We start from the raw sequence: 20603 nt of genomic DNA, 5'->3' as shown, positions 1-20603 counted from the left end.
TAAAAGTTGAACTGAACGGAATTCCAGTATCCATGGAACTGGACACGGGTGCGAGTCAGTCTATCATGAGCAAAAAGGCCTTCGACAGGCTGTGGTGCAACAAGGCATACAGGCCCAAGCTTAGCCCCATTCACACCAAGCTATAAGAACTTACACCAAAGAGCTGATCCCTGTTATTGGCAGCGCAGAAGTAAAAGTCTCCTATGATGGAGCAGTGCACGAACTCCCACTATGGATTGTGCCAGGAGATGGCCCCACACTTTTCGGCAGAAGCTGGCTGGGAAAAATCCGCTGGAATGGGGACGACAGCCGAGCGCTTTCGTCCGTCGACGACACCACCTGTGCCCAGGTTCTGAGCAGGTTCCCGTCGTTGTTTGAGCCAGGCATTGGAAGTTTCTCGGGGGCGAAGATGCAGATCCACTTGGTTCCCAGTATACGGCCCATCCACGAGCTGTGCCATATATGATGCAAGAGAAAGTGGAAAGTGAGCTGGATAGGCTGCAATGAGAAGGCATCATCGCGCCGGTGGAGTTCAACGAGTGGGCCAGTCCGATTCTTCTGGTTTCCAAAGGCGACGGCACGGTCAGAATTTGTGGGGACTATAAAAGTAACGATTAACCGTTTTTTGCTACAGGACCAGTACCCGCTACCCAAGGCAGGCGACTTATTTGCGACCCTGGCTGGAGGAAAGACATTCACCAAGTTGGACCTGACCTCGGCCTACATGATGCAGGAGCTGGAGGAATCTTCGAAAGGCCTCACCTGCATCAACACGCACAAAGGTCTATTCATCTACAATAGATGCCGTTTGGGATTCGTTTGGCCGCAATTTTCCAACGGAACATGGAGCGCCTGCTAAAGTCGGTTCCGCGCACCATGGTTTTCCAGGACAACATACTGGTCACAGGTCGGGACACCCTCGAACATTTGCAGAACCTGGAAGAGGTTCTAAGTTGGCTAGATCACGTAGGACTCGAGTTGAAACGCTCGAAGTGTGTTTTCCTGGCGCTAGAGGTGGAGTTCTAAGGAAGAAGAATCACGACAGACGGCATCAGACCCACCGACGCCAAGACGGAAGCCATCAACAACATGCCGAGACCACAGAACGTGATGGAGCTGCGGTGGTTCCTGGGACTCCTCAACTATTTCGGTAATTTTCTACCCGGGTTAAGCACCTTGCTAGAACCCTTACATGTGCTACTGCGCAAGGGAGATGACTGGGTATGGGGGAAATCACAAGAGGCTGCTTTTGAGAGAGCTAGAAATCTGTTCTGTTGCAACAAACTGCTTGTTCTGTATAACCCATGTAAACGATTAGTGCTAGCTTGCAATGCGTTGTCATACGGGTGTGTGTTACAACAGGCTAACAAATCGGGAACATTGCAACCGGTCGCCTATGCATCCAGGAGTTTGTCCAAGGCTGAAAGGGCTTACAGCATGATTGAAAAAGCTCTGGCATGCGTTTACGGGATGAAAAAAATGCACCAGTATCTGTTTGGTCTCAAGTTTGAGCTAGAAACTGACCATAAGCCTCTCATCACTTCTCAGAGAGCAAAGGGATTAACAGCAATGCCTCTGCCCGCATCCAAAGATGGGCGCTCACGCTGCCTGCATACAACTATGTAATCCGCCATAGACCAGGCACAGAGAACTGCGCTGATGCTCTCAGTTGGCTACCAGTGCCCACCACGGGGGTGGCAATGGCACAGCCTGCAGACTTGCTCTTGGTGATGGATGCATTCGAAAACGAAAAGTCACCTGTTACGGCCCGCCAGATCAGGAACTGGACCAGCCAGGATCCTTTACTGTCCCTGGTAAAAAAAAAACTGTGTCCTCCATGGGAGCTGGTCCAGCGTCCCAGCGGAGATGCATGACGAAATGTCCATACAGGCGGACTATCTTTTGCATGGTTTCACCTAAGAAAAGCAGGGAAACGTTCACACGCAACCTACACAGCACCCACCCAGACGTAGTAATGATGAAAGCTATAGCTAGATTCCATGTGTGGTGGCCCGGCATCGACTCAGACTTAGTCATGCGTGCGCCAATGCAACACTTGCTCTTAACTGAGCAATGCACCGCTAAGTTTGTGGTCATGACTCTCCAAACCGTGATCTAGGATCCACGTTGACTTTGCGGGCCCATTCCTAGGAAAAATGTTCTTGGTTGTTGTGGATGCTTATTCAAAATGGATTGAATGTGTAATAATGTCTGTAAGCACGTCCACCGCCAACATCGAAAGCCTACGAGCCATGTTTGCCACACTCAGCGACAATGGGCCGTGTTTCACCAGTGCTGAATTCAAGAAATTCATGACCCGCAATGGGATCAAGCACGTCACATCTGCCCCGTTCAAGCCCACATGCAGAACGGGCAGCCCAAACCATCAAGCAAAGCTTGAAACTTGTGTCGGAAGGCTCCCTGCAGACGTGCCTGTCACGAGTCCTGCTCAGCTACTGCACCAGACCCCACTCACTCACTGGGGTTCCCCCAGCCGAGCTGCTCATGAAAAGGGCGCTCAAAACAAGGCTCGCTCTTGTCCACCTTGATCTCCATGATCACGTCGAGGGAAGGTGGCATCAACAAAGCATGTACCATGATCGCGCAAACTTGTCACGCGATATTGAAGTCAATGTCCCTGTATTTGTACTCAACTATGGGCATGGTCCCAAATGGCTTGCTGGCACTATCTAAGCCAAAGAAGGGAGTAGGGTGTTTCAGGTCAAACTGGCCAATGGACTAACGTGCAGAAAGCATTTGGACTAAACCAAATTGCGATTCACAAACAGCCACGAGCAACCTGAAGAGGACAGCACCAATTTCGACCCTCCAACACACACACAAGTGGCAACCAACATCATGGTTGACCACAAAGCTGAACTCACCATCCTCAGCAGCCCGGCAAGGCCGGCTGCCCAATAGCCCAGTGAAGAACCAACCAACTCACCCACACCCGCATTTGTACTGAGACGATCGACAAGGGAGCGAAAAGCCCCAGATCGTCTCACCTTGACTTTGGGAGGGAGTGATGTTATGTATGTAACCCTAGGCAACCTGTATCATATCACCACCAGAGGGCCTACCTGTTGGAGTCCAAGGGATCCCAGCATCTGTTTGGAGCACTGTATATAAGCAGGCCTCCCATGCTGTACCAACACTCTGGAGTTTAATTAAAGGAGCTAAGGTCACACTTACTCATTGCATACGGTACTCAGTCGTATCACTTTATTATGAGCGTAACAAACAGGATATTGAAAAGCTAACAGAAGGTTGGAGTGATACACATCTGCAACTAGAACTTTTATTTAATCATTTTGCACACTCGCTATTATGGTCCTCCCTTTTAAATACAGTAGTTGAAAACATAAACTTAAAGCACACATTTCCTGTCCTTCACACTTTCAGTACGCACTACTGTGGCCCAAACAATATTCAGTCTGGCAATAATTTGAAGCAGGTACTGGGATCGGCTCACTTGTACCAGATGTTGAGTAAAACTGCTGGAATTTGTTTTAAAGGTGGATGTTTTTGAGCTGTGTCCAAATTGCAAGAGATTGAGTAGAGGTAATTTACCTGATTTTGATACAGGATCAAGATTTTCCAGTACGTTACAGAAGGATATAGTGTATTGTTCCAAATATTAGAATGAGATTGGTTGAAAGTTATCATTAATTTTCAGTTGAGTAAATGGCTATATATCATCATAATGCAATCATTTTACTCAACTACAGACTTAAAGGCTATAAAAAAAGACCAATATTTGATGAAGGAGCACTGAAAGATATGGAATTAAAATATACAAATCTTTAAGCTGTGCTCAAATAACAGTGACAACTTACAACTAACAGAATTGACATTTAGCCTTTTGGCAAGTGAATCCACAAATGTAACCACCAATACGTGAGTATAGAAGTACTTCCTTTAAGCTGAAGAACATTTTATGGTTAAAATTCTTTTATTTTTTTGCAGAATGCACCAGTTTGGATGCTGGGTTTGTATTCCTCAGGTCATAGTACCAAGTCCCAGTACAGGGTGAACTTTAGACTGTGAACCTTAGACAAGTTTGGTCACATTTTTGATCAGGATTTCTATGTAGAACATTCTACTATAAATGGGAATCTCCCCCCCCCCCCATCTCTAGAAAGAACATAAACCCATCTGTCTTATTTCAGTTACCTACTAGACAAGCTGCAAATAGCATTGATGCCAGGGACCACTGAAGAGCCTGTGACCTGTTTGCTCATCTACCCATCCAGTTGAAGGAACTACCAGAAGTGACAACATGACAAAGGAGCAAAAACAAATGAATGAGTTTTCATTAGTGCTACAGCAATAATCAGGCACTTTTGTTCCTGTAACAACAGTTTGTTTTTAGGATGGAGTTCAGGAGGCCATTACGCAGAGAGTAGGAGGCTGAAGGTCACAAGGTTATGTATAGTCTGGTGCACAGGCTGATTGAGCAGCTGGGGAGAGGCAATACATTTTTGGGCTAAGGTATGGAGTCTTTGGGAGGAGCCGAATTGTACGGCTTCAGTCTTGACAATGTGAAAGTTTTTACTTATTCATGACTTTTTCTTGAATAAGCAGTTAGAGAGCATAGTAATGTTCGAGGAGTCAAAGGAGATGGCATAGAGGCAAGTCTTGGCAGCATACGTATGGGCGCTGACCGTATGCATATGGAAGTGTTACCAAGAGGTAGCATGTGAACCAAGGAAAGGAGGGAGCTTTGGTCCACTCCCGAGATGACCATGTGGGATAGGAGAAAAGTCCACTGCAGGAGAGGTACTAACTACATGAGCACAAGCTTGAGTATAGGAAAACTTATATTCAGTTGAGCTATAGGTAGTAGTGTTATTTTCCTAGGAAATCTTTCAGAATCATTTAAATCCCTCCACCAGGTCAGAATTGGGTAAGAGTTATGGCTATCTGAGGGGTTGACACCACTTGTTACAACTGCTTACCTGAACCCCAAAGACTGTGGAAATAAACATCCAGCTAATAGTCAACCAAATACCAAAGTGTCCCAATGACTACACAACCAAAACAGGAGCATTATTTTTGTAAATAATTTCCTGTCAGCTAATAATATTTTCAATTGTCCCCAGCCGCAGGTTTTACAGAAATGGCTACCTGGATAAATATTTTTAAACCACATTAGATTTCTAATCTTGCTTCCAATTTACAACCCTCTCCTTTTTTCATTCCTTTGGGATGTTGTGCCCCTCAATGTTCAGTTCTTCACTTGCATACTCCCGTTCAATCTTCTCCAGTAATCTGTCCACAGAGTCTTCTCTGTTTTCCAGCTTCAGATACTTTTTTATATAACTGCAATCCAAACGTGGCCAGCTCCTGTGCTTCCTTTCTCCTTTTTGTTCGCTGAGCTTACTTGCATCCTTCCCAAGGTCAAATGACTTGGAGTAACCACATGTTGTGTGAAGTTGCATTTCTGAACCGTACACTTTCCTGGCAATGTCTGGAGACAGCAACCTTTCAATAAATCTGGTGGAAAATGATTTGCTGGGCAAGGAATAATCCATATCCACAACCCTAGTCGCATCATCAGCACTGCGAATACTGCTTGACCGAATGTATCCATGGTTTTGTGGCTGGCTTAAGTCTTCAGTGGAAACCATGACTACTGTCTGGTCCAGTTCAATGTCTTCCACCACAGCAGTAATATCAGGAGTGTCAATGATGCAGTTGTTGAGTTTAATAATAGGTAATAGTACTGATGTAGAAACTGAGGAATCAGCACCGCAGTTCAATGGGACATTGAGGTTTCTTTGGCTGGAGTTGCAAGAGTCTGACTGTACACTATGAAGAGAGATGGATGGGGAAGGCCTTTTGTGATGCAGCAGTTGGGCAGTCATTTTATGTTTTGCAGACCAGTGACAATCTGCCCATATGTCTGTACTTTGAGGGCTTGAGCGACCATGTGGTGCCGTGCATGCTTTTTCAACAGCACAGCACTGTTCTAAACATCTAAAATCGGTATCTGTGGAGGAAGGACTGGAGCCATGTTGAATCTGTTTTGGCTCTTTAATCTCTCCATTACAAGCCTGGCCAGCCATGGAATAAATATTTATTTGCGCTAAAAGTTTTGTTTCCCTGTCCCGGTTTTCGTGTAACACCGTGTTTGCACAGATGAATATGAACAATCCAATGCCCATAATCAGTGGTCCTATCAACTTCAACTTCTCATTCTTCAGCACAGGTTGGGATTGTAGCTTTCCCCTTGCACGTTGAGACACAACATTCGATTCACTAGAGTTTGTTCCTTGGCGATTCACTGACACCCGAGAATTCTGCTTATGTGGCCAATAGCCGACAACTGCTATAGCGATCCCCACCATGACAATTAACAGCCCTAATATAATAAAAAGCCCAGAAGGAGAGCGCATCTTGATTTTTACTTTGGCACCTTTATCATCTCTGGATATGTATTTTGGCCTCGGTGCTTTAGGAGGCGAGGGTAGACTTGATCGGCAGCTGATGCTTTCGTGGCTCTTTATAGCTGGGTCGTCTTCTGTGGTTGTCATGTTGACAGTTTTAGTTTCACTTAAAATAAAAGGGGGAAAAATTACTTTAAAAAGGAGAAACATGTCCGCCCAGAGAGATCAAGCACACACATTTACAAGTGAAGCATTTCTTTCCCATTCGTAACTTTTACTTTTAAAATAGAAGTGGGATCATTCTTTCTTGTACGTGGTATTTTTTTCAATCTTAAAATGCTCACTTGTGCCAACCATTAATCTAGGAACAAACATTGGCACACACATGGTCGATGAAAAGCATCTGTGGAGAAACAAGCTTTAAAAAAAGTATTTTAAAGTGAAATAACTGTGAAATGTGGCTTTTAGTGAAAGAGAAAATGGGGAGAATGTAGCAGAGAAATGAAGATATATTGGATGAACTTTACAGAGAATGCAAGTTGGGAGGCAGGCTAGGAGAACAACTCCAGTGACTGACACAAATTTGTAACTGGCCTTGAGCTGATGCCTTTCAGATGTTACAAATTGTACAGCATTTATTTTATTCCTACACATGTACAAATACCAAAACCTCTGTCTGTAATTTAAAAAAAAACTGACCATTATATTGTAAGGCTTTGTTTAGATTTTTAAAAAGCTAAAAAATGTACAAACCGCTTTGGGTGTGATTCTCAAAATGCGTTCTGGAAATGGTTGCTAATGGCTCCCCTCGTGTAGTTATTTGAGAAAGTATTTGCATGGTGTTTTAAACATTCAGAGTATGTTTGACAGTTGCACTGGTGTGCTTGATTATTGATACAGCCACCTGGCTGCAAGGGAGGCAATGGCTTTTTCAAGATCAAAATGTTAAAAAAAAAGTCTTCATAACAATAGTGCAGCCAAAATCATCATTAATAATGACTGCAATTAGTTATTGTGGGGGAAAATGTTTGCAGATGTTTTTGGGAGTCCAACGGCAGAACTTTGTGCCTTAGGAAAAGTCCTTGGAATGAAACTCGTTTGTTTCTAAATTAGAAACAACAATTTGAGGTTGCTGGGTAAATATTTTGCTTCTGCTCGTTCAGAGCACACTGGAAGCACATCCCGCAGAACTCTGTGTTCCGTAAGGACGGAACAATCATGGGTACACAATTTCACGAGGTGCGTTCCCAGAGTGAGCCAGTGAAGTAGACACAGAATTTCTACCACCTCCGCTTCTTCTCTAAGGAGAAAAGGAACTTGCATTCATGCATCGTGCCTTATCGTGTCTCTCAGGAAAGTCCCAAAACACTTTACATACAGTGAATTGCTTTGAAATGCAGCCACTGTGACGGTAGGTGAACATGGCAGTAAAGAAATGCCCCACAAATAGCAATGAGTTGGATGTCCAGTTAATCTTGGTCAAGCCTATTGTCACAAAAATAGATTATTTCACCGCCGCTCCTTCTCGAGTAATTTCAAAGGCACAATTGGATCCACGCTACCAGAGATGGGCAGTGACTGCGTAATTATACACCAACAATAATCAACGCCTTCAGCAGAAAGAAGGAGTTGGAGGGGAAGCAAATTAATAGAATTAAGATGGGAAAAATAAAATTGGCAGAAGCTAAAAGAATGAGTTATACAATGGCCAAAGGTGAAGAAAGAAGCACAGCAACAACACTGAAAGGACAGTGGTATTTTATATATATTCTGAACATATTTCGATAATGAACTGCACCTAACTTCTATATGAGGCAACGTGATGGAAACCATTCTATGGAGTAAGTCAGAGCAGTACCTGCACAGCAACCTAATTTTAAAAAAGCTAACTATTTTGAAAAGCCAAGATCAAGCCTGACCAGCCCTTTTGACTTTTTTGATGAGGTTAAAAAAGGGAAATCTAGAATGTGGTTTCAGATTAAGGCAGGCTAATAGGACGAGAGATCATAAACATAAATTAACGAAAAGTAAGTTTAACTCAGATAAGAACTTGTATTTAATAGCGCCATATCACAAATGTGCCAAAGCACTAAAATGAATTAGAAGTGCAGTTGTTGTTTTTATGTGGATAAAAGCAGCAGCCATTTTGCATTGTGCATGTTCCCAGCAGTGAGATAAATGACTAGTTAATCTGTTTTGGTCGTGTTGACTGAACATAAGAACATAAGAAATAGGAGCAGGAGTAGGCCATTTGGCCCCTCGAGCTTGCTCTGCCATTTAATATCATGGCTGATCTGATCATGGACTCAGCTCCACTTCTCTGTCCGCTCCCCATAACCCTTTATTCCCTTATCGCTCAAAAATCTGTCTATCTCCACCATAAATATATTAAATCACCCAGCCTCCACAACTCTCTGGGACAGAGAATTCCACAGTTTTAAATGGGCGACCCCTTATTCTGAGACTATGTCCCCTAGTTTTAGTTTCCCCTATAGGTGAAAATATCCTCTCTGCATCCACCTTGTCATTATCTTATATGTTTCGATAAGATCACCTCTCATTCTTCTGAACTCCAATGAGTATAGATTCAACCCATCTTCATAAGTCAACCCCCTCATCTCTGGAATCAACGTAGTGAACCTTCTCTGAACAGACTCCAATGCAAGTATATCCTTCCTTAAATACGGAGACTAAAACTGTACACAGTACTCTAGGCGTGGCCTCACCAATACCCTGTACAGTTGTAGCAGGATTTCTCTGCTTTTATACTCTGTCCTCTTTGTAATAAAGGCCAACATTCCATTTGCCTTCCTGATTACTTGCTGTACCTACATACTAACTTTTTGTGTTTCATGCACAAGGACCCCCAGGGCCCTCTGTACTGCAGAATTTTTCAATTTTTCCCCATTGGGGGAAGGAGATATTAGAAAGAACTTCTTCACAAAAGGCTAGTGAACAGTTTGCTAGCAGTGAAGTAGAGACACAAGCCCCAAAAATTCCACTCCACCTTGGGGAAGAATTCAGGCGTAGGGACAGTGGTAATGAGGTATTAATCCCATTCCAGGGCTTTGGGATAGAGTAATAGTGAGATTATGGAATGCATTTGAAACAGTTTCCTAGAACAATACGTCATGAAACCAACTTAAAGAATAGGTTATTTTAGATCTTGTTTTGTATAATGAGACAGGGTTAATAATAATCTTACAGTAAAGAATCCTCCAGGGAAGAGTGATCATAATATGATAGAATTTCACATTGAGTTTGAGTGTGACATTCTTGGGTCCAAAACTAGAATCTTAAACTTAAATAAAGCCAATTACAAAGGTATGAGGGGCGAGTTGGCTAAGGTAGATTGGGAAAATAAATTAAAAGGTATGATGCTAGATAAATATTTTAAAATACTCAACGAATATGCATTCACTCCACAAGTGATCCATCCATGGCTAACTAAAGAAGTTATTTGATTAAAAGAAGAGGCTTATAATGTTGAAAACAATAGTACTAAGCCAGAGGATTGGGGGAGCTTTAGAAACCAGCAAAGGATGTCCAAAATTGATGTAAAATGGAGATAATAGAATTAAAGTAAATTAGTAATAAATATAAAAGCAGATTGTAAGAGCTTCTATAAATATGTAAATAAGAAGAGAGTACCAAAAGCAAGCGATGGTCCCTTCAACTGAATCAGGCGAAATGATAATGGGGAACAAGGAAACGGCAGAGACCTTAAACAAATATTTTGTATCTGTCTTCACAGTAGAAGGCACAAAAAGTATACCAAAAATAGGGGAACCAAGAGGTTAATGAGGGTGAGGAACTTAAAAGTAATTAATATCAGTAGAGAAAACTGGTGGCCAACATCCTAGGGTTCTAAAAGAGTTGTCTGCAGAGATAATGGATGCATTGGTTGTGATCTTGCAAAATTCCCTAAATTCAGAAACGGTCCCAATGAATTGGAAGGTAGCAAATATAACTCCGCTATTCAAGAAAGGAGGGACAGAGAAAAATGAAAACTCCAGGCCAGTTAGCCTAACATCAGTCGTTCAGAAAATGCTGGAATCCATTATTAAGGAAGTGGTAACAGGGCACTTAGAAAATCATAACATGATCAGACAGAGTCAACATGAAAGGCAAATTGTGTTGGATAAATATCTAGGAGTTTTTTAAGGCTGTAACTAGCAGGGTAGATAAAGGGGAACTAGTGGATGTAGTATATTTAGATTTCCAAAGGGCATTTCATAAGGTGCCACATAAAAGGTTGTTATGCAAGCTAAAGGCACATGGGGTTGGAGGTAATGTATTAGCATGGATAGAGGATTGGTTTATGCACAGAAAACAGAAAGTAGAGATAAACGGGTCATTTTCAGATTGGCAGGCTGTAACTAGTGGGGTGCCGCAAGGATCAGTGCTTGGGCCTCAGCTATTTACAATCTATATTAATGACTTGGATACATTACACTTGGTCCCTTCATCTAAGTTTGCTGATGATGCAAAGCTAGCTGGGAAAGTAAGCTGTGAGGAGGATGCGAAGAGCCTGCAGAGGGATATAGACAGGTTAAGTGTGTGGGCAATAAGATGGTAGATGGAGTATAATGTGGGAAAATGTGAGATTTTGCTAAGAAGAATAGAAAAACATAATATTTTTTAAATTGTGAGAAACTATCAAATGTTGTTCAGAGAGCTTTGGGTGTCCTAGTCCAAGAAACACAGAGTTAACATGCAGTTACAGCAAGCAATTAGGAAGGCAAATGGAATGTTGGCCTTTATTGCTAATGGGTTGGAGTACAACAGGACAGAAGTCTTGCTACAATTGTATAGGGCCTTGGTGAGCGCACACATGGAGTACTGTGCACAATTTTGTCTCCTTATCAAAGGAAGGATATACTTGCCTTAGAGATGGTGCAACAAAGGTTCACTAGATTAATTCCAGGGATGAGAGGGTTATCCTATGAGGCGAGATTGAATAGATTGGACCTATACTCTCGGGTATTTAGAAGAATGAGAGGTGATCTCAGATTCTGAGGGGGATTGACAGGGTAGATGCTGAGAGGGTTGTTCCCCTGGCTGGAGAGTCTAGAACAAGGGGGCACAGTCTCAGGATAAGAGGTCAACCATTTAAGACTGAGATGAGGAAACATTTCTTAGCTCAGAGCTTTGTGAATCTTTGGAATTCTCTGCTCCAAAGGCTGTGGATGCTGAATCATTGAGTATATTCAAGGCTGAGATAGATTGATTTTTGGACTCTAGGTGAATCGAGAGATATGGAAATCAGGCAGGAAAGTGGAGTTGTGGTTGAAGATCAGCCATGATCTTATTGAATGAAGGAGCAAGCTTGAGGGGCCGAATGGCCTACTCCTGCTCCTAATTCTTATGCTCTTAGGGGACCAAAGCTACAGGTGGAAGTTCCTCCTTGCAGTACAGGATGCTGCTGGTATTTTTACCCCACAAGCTTTACGGGCCATTCAAATTAATTGGATGCTACACTGGGAGAGTTGAGATGCTAGAGGGATGAGTGGTCTTTCCTCATCCATGACTTTAGTTATGTTACAGATAAAAACAGTTAAGATAAATGTTACAGATTAAATATATCAAACAATTCCACAAAAGGCTAGAGCGGCACTTATTGACCTCATGAATCTTCTATTTCTTTTTAAGGACCAACCCTGGTTCAATGAAGAGTGTAGAAGAACATGCCAGATGCAGCACCAGGCATACCTAAAAATGAGGTGCCAACCTGGGGAAGCTGCCCTTCTGCTCCACGGGAGGTTTCTGTCATCCCTGAGGAAGTAGCATGCTACAGATAGAGATAAGCAATCCCACAATCAACGGATCAGATCAAAGCTCTGCTGTCCTGCCATATCCAGTTGTGAATGGTGGTGGACAATTAAATAACTGATGGGAGGAGGAGGCTCCATGAACATCCCCATCCTCAATGATGGCGGAACCCAGCACGTGAGTGCAAAAGATGGTTGATACCTTTGCAACCATCTTCAGCCAGATGATCTATCTCGGCCTCCTCATGAGGTCCCAACATCACAGATGCCAGCCTCTAGTCAATTCGATTCAGTCCATGTGATTATGAAATGGCTGAGCGCATTCGATACAGCAAAAGCTATAGGCCCCGACAAAATCCCGGCTTTAGAGCTGAAGACTTGTGCTCCAGAACTAGCCGCAACTCTATCCAAGCTGTTCCAGTATAGCTCCAACAATGACATCTAACCGACAAAATGGAAAATTGTCCAGGTATATCCTGTCCACAAAAAGCAGGACAAATCCAATCCGGCCAATTACCACCGCAGCCTACTTTCAGTTATTAGCAAAGTGATGGAAGGCATCGTCGACAGTGCTATTAAGCGGCACTTACCAATAACCTGCTCATTGCTGCTCAGTTTGGGTTTCACCAGGACCACTCGGCTCCAGACCTCGATATGGACAAAAGAGCTGAATTCCAGAGGTGAGGTGAGAGTGACTGCCTTTGACATCAAACCAACATTTGACCAAGTATGGCATCAAGGAGCCCTAGTAAAATTGAAATCAATGGGAATCAGGGGTAAAACTCTCTATTGGCTGGAGTCATGCCTAGCAGCAAGCAATATGGTTATGGTTGTTGAGGTCAATCATCTCAGCTCCAGAACATCACTGCAGGAGTTCATCAGGGCTGTGTCCTAGGCCCAACCATCTTTAGCTGCTTCATCAATTAACTTACCTCCACCATAAAGTGGGATGTTCACTGATGATTGCACAGTGTTCAGTTCCATTTGCAACTCCTCAGATAATAAAGCAGTCCATGCCCGTATGCAGTAAGACAACAATAGGAGGTGGGTGGGGTGGCTTGACCCATCCACCTCCACGGAGGTGTGTGGGGGGCCTGACCCATCCACCTCCATGGCACGAACCTGGTATTGCAGTACTTCCAGGAACGGTGCAGTGGCTCTCGGCCTTTTGGCTAAGAGCATTGGCGCAGAGTGATCCTTGATGTGTGCAAGGTGACCTCTGGCGTTTGTGATTTGACAAAGAATTGGAAAGATTGGCTACGAATAATTAAAAAAAAGACCTGGACAACATTCGAGCTTGGACTGATAAGTGGCAAGTAACATTCGTGCCAGGCAATAACCATCTACAATGAGTCTAGCCACCTCCCCTTGACATTCAATGGAATTACCATTGTCAAATTCCTCACCATCAACATCCTGGGGGTCACCATTGACCAAAAATTGAACTTGACCAGCCACATAAATACTGCAGCAACAAGAACAGGTCAGAGGCTGGATATTCTGCGGCGAGTGACTCACCTCCTGACGCCCCAAAGTCTTTCCACCATCTACAAGGCACAAGTCAGGAGAGTGATGGAATACTCTCCACTTGCCTGGATGAGTGCAGCTCCAACAACACTCAAGAAACTCGACACCATCCAGGACAAAGCAGCCCGCTTGATTGGCACCCCGTCCACCACCTTAAACATTCACTCCCTCCACCACCGGCGCACCGTGGCTGCAGTGTGTACCATTTACAAGATGTACTGCAGCAACTCGCCAAGCTCGACAGCACCTCCCAAACCCGTGACCTCTACCACCTAGAAGGACAAGGGGCAGCAGGCACATGGGAACACCATCACCTTTAAAGTTCCCCGCCAAGTCACACACCATCCTGACTTGGCAGTATATTGTCGTTCCTTCATAGTCGCTGGGTCAAAATCCTGGAATTCCCTCCCTTACAGCACTGTAAGATTAACTTCACCTAACGGACTGCAGCGGTTTAAGGCGGCGGTTCACCACCACCTTCTGGAGGGCAATTAGGGATAGGCAATAAATTGCCAGCGACGCCCACATCCCACGAATGAATGGAAAAAAGACAGCCTGATATGAGATCATGCTGGGTGCCAATGGAATCAATTTAGCAATGAAGCAACCCTGCCTCAAGATAAATTATTTATTCAACTAATTCATGTTTTTTTGAAAGTGTTTTCAAATTCTAATCCTTCAGATAGTAAACGGGGCGAACATTTCTCAATTTTCAAACCGAACAGTAACAGCTGCTGCCTGACCTGCTGAGTATTTCCAGCATTTTCTGTTATTTCAGTAATTAGTTGTATTAATTATGGATAAACATCACTCTAATGCTTTTTAATCTAGGACAGCTGGAACCACTGTAATAGAAATTCGGAACACAAAAGGGTGAACATCATCTGTTAGATTAAAGTGTTTCTCAGAACATTAAAGCTTTACAAAGCTAGAAATTTAATTTTGAAGAGGTCAGCGGATGATGGGATACCATATGCCATTTGCCAGCCACTCAACAAGAAGAAAGAAAGACTTGCATTTATATAGCACCTTTCACAACCACTGGACGTCTCCAAGTGCTTTACAGCCAATGAAGTACTTTTGGAGTGTAGTCACTGTTGTAATGTGGGAAACAACTTGCACACAGCAAAGTCCCACAAACAGCAATATGATAATGACCAGATAATCTGTTTTTGTTATGTAGATTGAGGGATTAAATATTGGCTAGGACCCCAGGGATAACTCCCCTTCGAAATAGTGCCATGGGATCTTTTACATCCACTTGACAGGGCAGGCGGGACCTCGGTTTAATGTCTCATCTGAAAGACGGCAACTCCAACAGTGCAGCTCTCCCTCAGCACTGCACTGGAATGTCAGTCTAGATTTATGTGCACAAGTTCCTGGAGTGGGACTTGAACCCACAAACTTCTGACTTAGAGGCGAGCGTGCTACCCACTGAGCCACAGCTGTGCCACAGCACAGAAATAAAAACCAAACACTGTTTGCATTTAAATATTAATAATGGTCTTCATTTCATGGCATGTGGATTAGCTCAACTCTGAATTTAGTCAAAGGATATTCCTTTCAATGGTGGAATGTGCATGTCTCCTTTTAAAGAATTTATAATCGATCACAAGTATCACAGCTGTTGACCAGGATTCGGCAAGTGAGAAATCTTTCATACCATCAATGACCATATAAAACAGAAGTAATATTGAATTATTTTGTTTCATGTTCACGTCATAACCCAAGTTATGCCGAGGGCAGTATTAACTAGTCGTTTAAAAGTTTTGGTACATGATGGATAAAAGGTTAAGTTAATAATCCGAAAGGAAAATAATGCAATTTTTTGTTGATTGACTCATAAGGTGACATCTTACATCGATATATTATTCAAATACTTCATGTAGATTTAAAAATATTCCAGAAGTTTGGGGCCAGGTGAAGGGAGTTACCAAAGATTAAAGACATCAATTATAGACAAGTTATACTATGCAGTTTGGATCAATACAAATCAGTTTTAGTTTCTCGTAAATAGTACGAGTCATTATTTCCTTTAAAGGGGAAAGGAAACTTTTGGGATTTTCCCAAATAAAAGCCCAAACTAGAGGTTTCTTGAATTCAGGGGTTCTAGGATCTCCTCAGGGGGCTCTGTTACACAAATTCCCAACACACCGATACCAAGGGTGCACTAGAAGATGGAACCTAGTGAATTCTTCATGCTAGCAATGAAAATTTTGCTTTGGAAAAGACTACTACATTTTTTCAGAATAAGTAATTGAAAAGGATATTATATAGTTTGCTTATTATTTTTGTGTCTGATGTTGTACTCTATAATATTGGCTAATTTTTTGAATGTTTTATATTTCCATTTAATTGTAAATAAATATATTAGCTGCTTTAGCCCCAAAAAGCCCAAACGGCATAAATAGATACAAATGGGTATGATCTTATAGCCATTACAGAGACGTGGTTGTAAGGTGACCTGGACTGGGATTTAAATATTCAGGGGTATCTGACAATTCAGAAGGGCAGACAGAAAGGAAAAGGAGGTGGGGTAGCACTGTTAATAAAGGATGCGATCAGTGCGTTATGGTGAGAAACGATATTGGCTCAGAAGATCAAAATGTTGAATCCGTTTGGGTGGAGATAAGGAATAATAAGGAGAAAAAGTTGCTGTTGGGGGGGGGGCATAGTTTATAGGCCCCCTAACAGTAGCTACACTGTTGGACAGAGTATAAATCAAGAAATAATGGAGGCTTGTAAAAAAGGAACGGGAATAACCATGGGCGATTTTAACCTTCATATTGATTGGACAAAGCAAATTGGCCAGGGTAGCCTTGAGGAAGAGTTCATAGCGTGTATCCGGGATAGTTTCCTTGAACAGTACATTGCAGAACCAACCAGGGAGCAGTCTATCTTAGATCTGGTACTGTGTAATGAGACAGAATTAATAAATGATCTCCTAGTAAAGGATCCTCTAGGAATGAGTGACCATAACATGGTTGAATTTCAAATTCAGTTGGAGGGTGAGCAAGTTGGATCTCAAACCAGTGTCGTAAACTCAAATAAAGGAGACTACAAAGGTATGAGGGCAGAGTAGGCTAAAGTGGACTGGGAAAATAGATTAAAGTCATCATCATCATAGGCAGGCCCTCGAAGTGAGGATGACTTACTTCCACGCCAAAAAGGGATGAATTCACAGGTGTTTCAATGAAGGACTTAATATTCCAGATCCCGAACTAGATCGTGAAGTGTGGAAGATGCCTGTGCTTGGATTTTTTAAACGTGTGTTGGCCGTTGCAAACCAGCCACCACACGGGCTTGACAGAACTAGGTCTTGGTCCAGTGGCAAGGATTACCCAAGACTAACTGGAGACCAGCTCTATTGCACAGACCGAGTGCACACACACATCGCAGTGTGGGCTGGCCCGTGCTGCCCCTGGGCCCTCGCCTGTTCTGGGCCTCAGATTCACGCTTCTCCTGGGCCCCGGTCACTTCCCTCGACAGACTCTTGCCGCTCCTTCGCCCCTCCTGCTGTGCCTGCCCGCACTGCAATCAGCGACCTGACTTCGCAGCCATCGCCCTCCTGCAGCAGCACGCGCTGCTCCATGAAGTAGCATGCTGCCGCATGCTGCTCCCTCCAATGGCCCCGGCCTGCTGATGGTCTTACAGGCAGGGGCCTTTGGAGGGAGCAGCGAGGGGCGGCCCGGCCCAGAAATTGGCATGGTCCCGGCCTGCAAGACCATCAGATTTAAGTATGGGACGGTTGATGAGCAGTGGCATACATTTAAGGAGATATTTCAGAACTCGCCACAAAAATATATCCCAATGAGAAGGAAAGACTGTAAGAGAAGGGATAACCATCCGTGGCTGACTAAGGAAATAAGGGATGGTATCAAATTGAAAACAAGAGCATACAATGTGGCCAAGACTTGTGGGAGGCCAGAGGATTAGGAAACTTTTAAAAGCCAGCAAAGAACGACTAAAAAAATGATAGAGAGGGAAGATAGATTATGAAAGTAAACTAGCATGGAATACAAAAACAGATAGTAAGAGTTTCTACAGGTACATAAAAAGGAAAAAAGAGTGGCTAAAGTAAATGTTGGTTCCCCAGACTGGGGAATTAATAATGGAGAACAGGGAAATCGCAGACGTTGAACAAATATTTTGTATCGGTCTTCACAGTAGAAGACACTAAAAACATCCCAATAGTGGATAATCAAGGGGCTTAAGGGAGGGCGGAACTTAATACAATCACTATCACTAAAGAAGTGGTACTCGGTAAAATAATGGGACTAAAGGCGGACAAGTCCCCAGGACCTGATGGCTTACATCCTAGGGTCTTAAAAGAGGTGGCTACAGAGATAGTGGATGCATTGATTCTAATCTACCAAAATTCCCTGGATTCTGAGACGGTCCCAGTGAATTGGAAAACCACAAATGTAATGCCCCTATTTAAAAAAGGAGGCAGACAAAAAGCAGGAAACTATAGACGAATATAGTTAGCCTAACATCTGTCATTGGGAAAATGCTGAAGTCCATTATTAAGGAAGCAGTAGCGGGACATTTGGAAAAGCATAATTCAATCAAGCAGAGTTAGCATGATTTTATGAAAGCAAAATCATGTTTGACAAATTTGCTGGAGCTCTTTGAGGATGTAATGAGCAGGGTGGATAAGGAGGAACCAATGGATGTGGTATATTTGGATTTCCAGAAGGCATTCGATAAGGTGCCACATAAGAGATTGCTACACAAGATAAAAGGTTATTGCACAAGATAAACGTTCGCGGGGTTGGGGGCAATATATTAGCATGGATAGAGGATTGTCTGTAACAGAAAACAGAGAGTCGGGATAAATGGGTCATTTTCCGGTTGGCAAACAGTAAAGAGTGGGATGCCACAGGGATCTGAGCTGGGGCCTCAACTATTTACGATCTAATGACTTGAATCAAGGGACCGACTGTAATGTAGCCAAGTTTGCTGAAGATACAAAGGTGGATGGGAAAACAAATTGTGAGGAGGACACCAAAAACCTGCAAAGGGATATAGACAGGCTAAGTGAGTGGACAAAAATTTGGCAGATAGAGTATAATGTGTGGAAATGTGAGGTTATCCACTTTGGCAGAAAAAATAGAAAATGAAATTATAATTGAAATGGAGAAAAATTGCAAAGTGCTACAGTACAGAGGGACCTGGGGGTGCTTGTGCATGAAACATAAAAAATGAATATGCAGATTCAGCAAGTAATCAGGAAGGCAAATAAAATGATGGCCTTTATTGCAAGGGGGATAAAGCGAAGTCCTACTACAACTGTACAGGGTATTGGTGAGGCCACACCTGGAGTACTGCGTACAGTTTTGGTCTCCGTATTTAAGGAAGGATATACTTGCATTGGAGACTGTTTAGAGAAGGTTCACTAGATGAGGGAGTTGACTTGTGAAGATAGGTTGAGTATGTTGGGCCTATATTCATTGGAGTTCAGAAGAATGAGAGGTGATCTTATCGAAACATATAAGATAATGAGGGAGCTCGACAAGGTGGATGCAGAGAGGATATTTCCATTCATAGAGGAAACTAAAACTAGGGGACATAGTTTCAGAATAGTGGACTGCCCATTTAAAACTGAGATGAGGAGGAATTTCTTCTCTCAGAGGATTGTAAATCTATGGAATTCTCTTCCCCAGAGAGCTGTGGAGGCTGGATCATTGAATATATTTAAGATGGAGATAGACAGATTTTTGAGCGATAAGGGAATAAAGGGTTACAGAGAGTGGGCAGGGAAGTGGAGCCGAGTCCATGATCAGATCAGCTACGATCTTAATAAATGGCAGAGGGGCCAGATGGCTTACTCCTGCTCCTATTTCTTATCTTCTTAAGCCTCTGGTTCATATAGAATATCATTTATTCAAAGAGAGATGTAGCAGACAGTGCAGCAGAGTTTACTGTTTAGTGCTTAGTCATAAACCATCTCCTGCGTGAAGCATGTATAATGAAAATAACGTGTGGGATATTACACACCAGTAACATAGCCTGCCCGATTGGCTGTCCATTTAATTTATGAATGCAAAAGAGGGCAGGCTGCATTTGGACATGTGATTTTCCCTGTCCCTCCCAAGGGAGCGTCTATAGGGAAGCCTGCTTCATTATGTTTAGTCCAGTAAAGGAGGTTATAAAAGTAGGATTACTGTTAATTTTCAGGGACACACACACTGGAAGAGCAGATTATTAAAAAGATGCAGCCGTCATATCCTGTTCCACACCAAATCCCGCTTGCTTTAAGTCCCTCCGTGGCCTCGCCACGCCCAATCTCCACACCATCCTGTAGTCTTGCACCCCCACCCCAAACACTCCGTTCCTCTGACTCTGGCCTCATGTGCATTCCCCCTACCTTCGCCTCACCATTAATATCCGTACCTTCAGCTGCCTGGGATGTACTCTCTGGGATTCCTTCTCTAACTTCATTGCCCGCCCCACCCCCACCCCTTGTCATCTCTCGCTCCCACTTTGAAAGCCTCCTCAAACCTATCCCATTGACTATGTTTTTGGTCACCTCCTAATCTCTACTTTCCTGGCTGTTTCCCATAAATAATTTGCGCAATGGTTTTACGTAAATGGACGTTGCCATTGTCTGTTAATAAGAACCAGTATGGGAACTTCTGTGAAATCACTGAAAGAGAAAACATTTTTATGAGCATCTCAAATTGTAGTACCAATAACTGTACCTCAAAAGCAGTGCCAATATGACAAACGAAAAATCACACTTGCGCTTTAATGTCGTGCCAAACACTTCTTGTGTGATGCTGTTAATTTATCACAAACTGTTCCCACCACTAATAACAGATCTGTAATCACCTGTTCTTCATCCTATATTAATTAGATAGCTCAAAATAATTCTGAAAATACAAGCCAAATTTGGAAAAACAAAATTTAT

The 20603-nt window shown here is 43.1% G+C and overlaps 1 protein-coding gene across 1 annotated transcript in view; it reads right to left on the bottom strand.

The window, feature by feature from the left end:
• Positions 1-3211: 3211 nt before the first annotated feature.
• LOC139279289 (transmembrane protein 200A-like) overlaps positions 3212-20603 on the bottom strand; it is a 29508-nt gene continuing 12116 nt past the window's right edge. Inside the window, exon 2 of the mRNA XM_070898416.1 lies at positions 3212-6558. Coding sequence (XP_070754517.1) covers positions 5199-6539 — 1341 coding nt within the window. The 5' untranslated portion in view covers positions 6540-6558 and the 3' untranslated portion in view covers positions 3212-5198. The remainder of the gene's footprint in view (positions 6559-20603) is intronic.

The sequence above is a fragment of the Pristiophorus japonicus genome, chromosome 14, assembly GCF_044704955.1.
Source record: "Pristiophorus japonicus isolate sPriJap1 chromosome 14, sPriJap1.hap1, whole genome shotgun sequence".
Lineage (NCBI taxonomy): Eukaryota > Metazoa > Chordata > Chondrichthyes > Pristiophoridae > Pristiophorus > Pristiophorus japonicus.
This window is presented reverse-complemented; position numbering and strand designations above follow the sequence as displayed.